Source organism: Chelonia mydas, chromosome 23, assembly GCF_015237465.2.
Source record: "Chelonia mydas isolate rCheMyd1 chromosome 23, rCheMyd1.pri.v2, whole genome shotgun sequence".
Lineage (NCBI taxonomy): Eukaryota > Metazoa > Chordata > Testudines > Cheloniidae > Chelonia > Chelonia mydas.
The window spans coordinates 19,290,241-19,295,130 of NC_051263.2; the positions used below are offsets into that span (position 1 = coordinate 19,290,241).

At 67.6% G+C, this 4,890-nt stretch overlaps 1 protein-coding gene across 2 annotated transcripts; it reads right to left on the minus strand.

Moving 5' to 3' along the window:
* Window positions 1-2,194: 2,194 nt before the first annotated feature.
* On the minus strand, window positions 2,195-4,680 carry PRRG2 (proline rich and Gla domain 2). 2 transcript variants are annotated; one of them, XM_043534434.1, is made up of 4 exons: window positions 4,534-4,680; window positions 3,936-4,061; window positions 3,594-3,737; window positions 2,195-3,152 (listed from the first exon to the last, which is right to left on the minus strand). In XM_043534434.1, exons 1-4 carry the CDS (start codon window positions 4,663-4,665, stop codon window positions 3,075-3,077), a joined length of 480 nt encoding a protein of 159 aa, XP_043390369.1. In that variant the 5' UTR covers window positions 4,666-4,680; the 3' UTR covers window positions 2,195-3,074. The 2 variants fall into 2 exon arrangements, with proteins under 2 accessions (XP_043390369.1, XP_037744170.2); XM_037888242.2 differs by having other exon boundaries at window positions 3,594-3,739; window positions 3,933-4,061.
* Window positions 4,681-4,890: the final 210 nt, after the last annotated feature.

Here is a 4,890-nt window from a genome sequence, read left to right on the forward strand (position 1 = left end):
GGGGGTCGTCGGGGATGGAGGGAGTGTGGGGCGGGGAGACTGGAGGAGGGTGGGAGTGGGGCAGAGACGGAGGAGGGAGGGAATGGGGGAATTGGGGTAGGGGTGGAGGAGGAGAGAAGGGTCAAGGAAGGAGGGAGTGGGGCAGAGAGGAGGAGGGAGGGGTGAGGGAGGAGAGAGTGGGGCAGAGAGAGAAGAAGGGAGGGGATGGGGCTGAGAGAGGAGGGAGGGAATGGGGCAGGAGGGAGTGGGGCAGAGAGAGAAGGAGGGAGGGGTGGGGCAGGAGGGTGTGGGGCCGAGAGAGAAGGAGGGAGGGGATGGGGCCGAGAGAGGAGGGAGGGGTGGGGCAGGAGGGAGTGGGGTAGAGAGAGAAGGAGGGAGGGGATGGGGCCGAGAGAGGAGGGAGGGGTGGGGCAGGAGGGAGTGGGGCAGAGAGAGAAGGAGGGAGGGGATGGAGGGAGTGGGGCAGAGAGGAGGAGGGAGGGGTGGGGCAGGAGGGCGTGGGGCAGAGACAGAGGAGGATGGTGGATGGAGGATCAGGACGACAGCTACATACTTGGTACCTGTGCCCCCCCCCCACACACACGTGTGCAACATGCAGCAGCCCACCACATACACACACACGTGCGTGACGCCCCCCCCCCCCCCACAAATGTGTTTGTGCAACGAACAAAACCCCTCACTTGTGTCTGCGTCTTTCCCGCCAGCCCATCGCAGGCGTGTGCAGTGTGAACACACACACAGGTGTGCGATCTCAGACACCCAGCATGGAGCACAGGGCGGAGGCTGCTGCGGGGACCCCCCATCCCCCGACTGCCACCCCATGCTCTCCCCCCAGGCCCTCCGGCTAAGGGCCCCCCCCCGGCAGAGATGGGGGGGTACGACTCATTGGAACCTACTTGCCCAAGGACTGGGGCAGGCTGGGGTGGGGTTTGCATGTGAGGCCTGAGGGTGGAGCCCAGGAAATGTGAGATGGGACCCAGGCATCCGGGGGCTGGTCCTGCCGCACCCCCTTACAAACCGGGTCCCAAGCTGGCCCCTGCTATAGGCCAAGCCCCTTGGTCCGCCTTGGCCTACGAACAACACAGGGGATATGGCAGCCTCTGGCGGGAGGGGGCGAAAGGAGGGACTACGAGTCCCATCATGCACTGGGAGGAAGGAAGCTGGCGGCTTGGAATGAAGTGGAAGCACTGCATGCTGGGATCTGTAGTTCCAGGGAGGGGGAGCTGGGTTAGAGGCCTTCCCGCCATGCTCCTACTCGAGGCCTTATTGGCTGAGCTGAGCTGCCTGTCTGTCTCCTGCCCACCAATCCGCTCCAACGGAGGGGCGGGACCCGCTGCTGCAGAGGAATGATAGGCAGAGCAAGAGGCCAATCCGTGGCCTGCAACCTTCCCTTCCCCAAAACTGGGGCCTACAGGGCCTCAGTGCCCCTCATCCGGGCATCAGGCCGCCCTGCAAAGCCACAGCGTCAGGGGGCCCATGGTGCACACTGGGTTTCCACGTGCAAGGCATAGCTGGGCGTGCACCAGCACCATTCACACCCCAGTCCGCAGGGGGCCAAGGCCTGACTCATGAAACAGTTTGCACAGATGCACCGGCGCCCCCCGGGGCCCCAGGCGGGGCCCACGCCCGGCCGGCCGGCACACCGGCGCCCCCCGGGGCCCCAGGCGGGGCCCACGCCCGGCCGGCCGGCACACCGGCGCCCCCCGGGGCCCCAGGCGGGGCCCACGCCCGGCCGGCCGGCACACCGGCGCCCCCCGGGGCCCCAGGCGGGGCCCACGCCCGGCCGGCCGGCGCGCCGGCGCCCCCCGGGGCCCCAGGCGGGGCCCACGCCCGGCCGGCCGGCGCGCCGGCGCCCCCCGGGGCCCCAGGCGGGGCCCACGCCCGGCCGGCCGGCACACCGGCGCCCCCCCGGGGCCCCAGGCGGGGCCCACGCCCGGCCGGCCGGCACACCGGCGCCCCCCGGGGCCCCAGGCGGGGCCCACGCCCGGCCGGCAGGCCACACCGGCGCCCCCCGGGGCCCCCCGGGGCCCACCCCTGGTGGCGCAGCAGGAGCGGCTCTTCACACAGGTACGACCATGCGCCCCGCTGTGGGAAAGGGGGCGGCTGGGGCAGGCTTTGCATGCCTGGGAGCACTCAGCCGGCAAGCGGGGCCCCGTGAGACACACCCTCACCCCCAGACGCAGGACACGGCGGGTTCTAGCAAACGGCTGGCGCTTTATTTCGCTGACAACAATCCCGGCGCGGGAGGCGGGGTCCCAGCCCCGGTGCAGCAGGCTCCAGGGGGATCGGGGCCGGGTGACCCTCACGGGTCAGCGCCATCCCCGGCCAGCTCCTCTGTGCCGCTGAATGGGATAGTTCGGGCTCCAGAGGGCTGGGGGGCCAGGTGCACTCCCCGTGCCCTGCACTCTGTCAGGCACCACTCGCGGCACATGCGTGCGCTTGTGCCTTGCACACACGCTTCATCCTCACACTCACCCTGTCACACGCGTGCACACCACCCGGCGTGCTTGTGCCCCCTCACTCCTCCACACACAGACTTGTGTCTCGCCCGCTTGGATGCGCTCACCTGCCGTCTCTCACTCATCCATTCCCACCACACATGCCCCCGTATCTGGCACACTCACCATCCCCGTTGCACATGCCCCAGCCTCGCACACTCATCCCATATATGCCCCAATGTCTCTCACACCTGCTTCCCAGCATGTCCCCCATCCTTGCACACTCCCTCCACTTCATACACCCCTGTGTATCTCGCACACCCGCTCCCCATCACATATGCCCCCCGGCCTCACACACTCACCCCACATCACACTCACATGAACCCTCACGTCTCTCACTCACGTGCACCCATGTGCCTTACATACACGCCTCCATCACATGCGCCTCCCAGCCTTGCACACTCACCCCCGTCCCATGTGCCTCCTGCCTTGCACCCCCTTTGCAAGCACCCCTGTGCCTCATGCATGCACTCACCTCGCACACTCACCCCTGTGCATTCACCCCACTTGCACACTCACCATGCCTCTTGCACATTCATCCACACACTCACCATGTCCCACGGACGCACACTCGCCCTATCTCCCTCCCCCTCCCAGCAGCAATCCAGTGGCTGTGGGTCTGATCAGTGGGGCTGGGCAGAAGAGCTGGGAGCCCTGGGGGGGGAAAAGAAAATCATGTCACACACTGGGTTCCAGGCAAAGAGGACATAAATTTGCTCCCCCCCATTTGCAAACAGCCCCCCGAGACCCGCGCAGCCCCGGGCTCGAGATTCACCGGACCCTGCCTGCACCAGCCGACGTTGATGGGGGCCCCGATCTCAACTTGGGGGCGGGGGTGTCTGTGTGCCTGAGGACGGGCTGATTGGGGGGCAACACCGACCCCACACCCGGCCAAAGCTGGGGGACCCTGGTGCTGCACAGACCCCAGTGAGACCATCCCGGCCCCAAAGGGCTGCCACACGAAACACACTAAAAATTATTTACAGATGGGGAAAATGTGGCACAGAGCGAGGAAGAGAGAGAACCCAGGAGTCCTGGCTCCCAGCCCCCGCAGCTCTAACCAGACAGACAGACAGACATCCGAGCGGCCCCCACCTGGGATAGGGTGGGGGGGGCGCGTCGTGGACTCCTGATGCCTCCAGTGCCTCCTGGTACGAGGGCAGCCCGGGGGGGCCCAGAGGCTTGGGGTCCCCAGGGAGGCAGGTCAGGGGCACGTCGGGGTTCAGGGGGACGTGGATGCTGTGGGGGAGACAAACAGGGGTTATGGGGGGGCACACACTCCTCCCCCGCAAATCCACCTGGGGGACGTCACCTCAGCACCTCCCCTGTGGGCCCTGTGCCCCTCCCGCCCCTCCCCTGGGGGTGCTGCGGCCCCCTCCCCCAGCTCCCTGCCCCCCTCCCCCTTCCCCCCAGGCCTTGCTGGGCCCCCCCCATTACCTGTGCTGGCCTGCGCTCCTTGGACCGGTACTTGACCCAGTACATGGCAACGACGCCGACCATGATCATCAGCACCAGCACGGCCACCAGCCGGCCACCAGCCCGGCCACGTCCAGCCCGGGCTGTCTGCGGAGGGCGGGGGGGCGGGGGTTAGCAGAGAGGAGACCCCATGTCTCTAGGGGCAGCAGCTCCCACCCAGCCCCAGGGCGGAGACTGGCTGGCTCAGGGGGGCAGGGAACAGGGCACAGGGGAGGGGGCACCAGCTCCCACCCGGCCCCAGGGCAGAGACTGGCTGGCTCAGGGGGGCAGGGAACGGGGCACAGGGGAGGGGGCACCAGCCTCCCACCCGGCCCCAGGGCAGAGACTGGCTGGCTCAGGGGGCAGGGAATGTGGCCTGGGGCCTTTCCGCTCTAGGGGCGCCGGTTCCCACCCAGTCCCAGGGCAGAGACTGGCTGGCTATGGGGGGCAGAAATGGGGCACGGGGCCTTTCCGGAGGGCGCCGACGCCCATCCAGCCCCAGGGCAGGGACTGGCTGGCTCAGGGGAGCGGGGATGCGACATGGGGCCTGTCCCCTCTAGGGGGGGCGGCTCAGACTCACCTGAGCTCCCGCCTTTCCCGTTGTGGGGGTAAGTGTTCCAAAAGGCTTTCTGGGGGGGAGGAACACAAGGGATGGGTGGTTAATAAAGGGGGTACAGCTGTTCTGCTCCCCCACATCTGCCTCACCCTCCATTTAGAGCCCCTTAATCACTAAAACCCCATCCCTATCAGGAATCCTGGCTGCAGCCCACCCCCACACTCCAACCACTAGACCCCACTCCCCTCCCAGCACCAGGGATTGAACCCAGGAGTCCAGCCCCCCAGACCTCTAACCCATCATGAAAGGGAAAGGGGGCAAATTCACAGGTCATGCCACACAGTGAGGGTGGGCGGGGGGAACGCTATGCCACAGGATTTC

Excerpts from the sequence above, each read along its gene's own strand:
- PRRG2 (XM_043534434.1), bottom strand. The coding sequence starts at position 4,665 with ATGGAGGGTGAGGCAGATGTGGGGGAGCAGAACAGCTGTACCCCCTTT. Across the intron at positions 3,738-3,935 it reads AGGAGCGCAGGCCAGCACAG|CATCCACGTCCCCCTGAACC; the intron begins GTAATGGGGGGG and ends TCTCCCCCACAG. Across the intron at positions 3,153-3,593 it reads CCCCCCCCACCCTATCCCAG|GGCTCCCAGCTCTTCTGCCC; the intron begins GTGGGGGCCGCT and ends TTCCCCCCCCAG.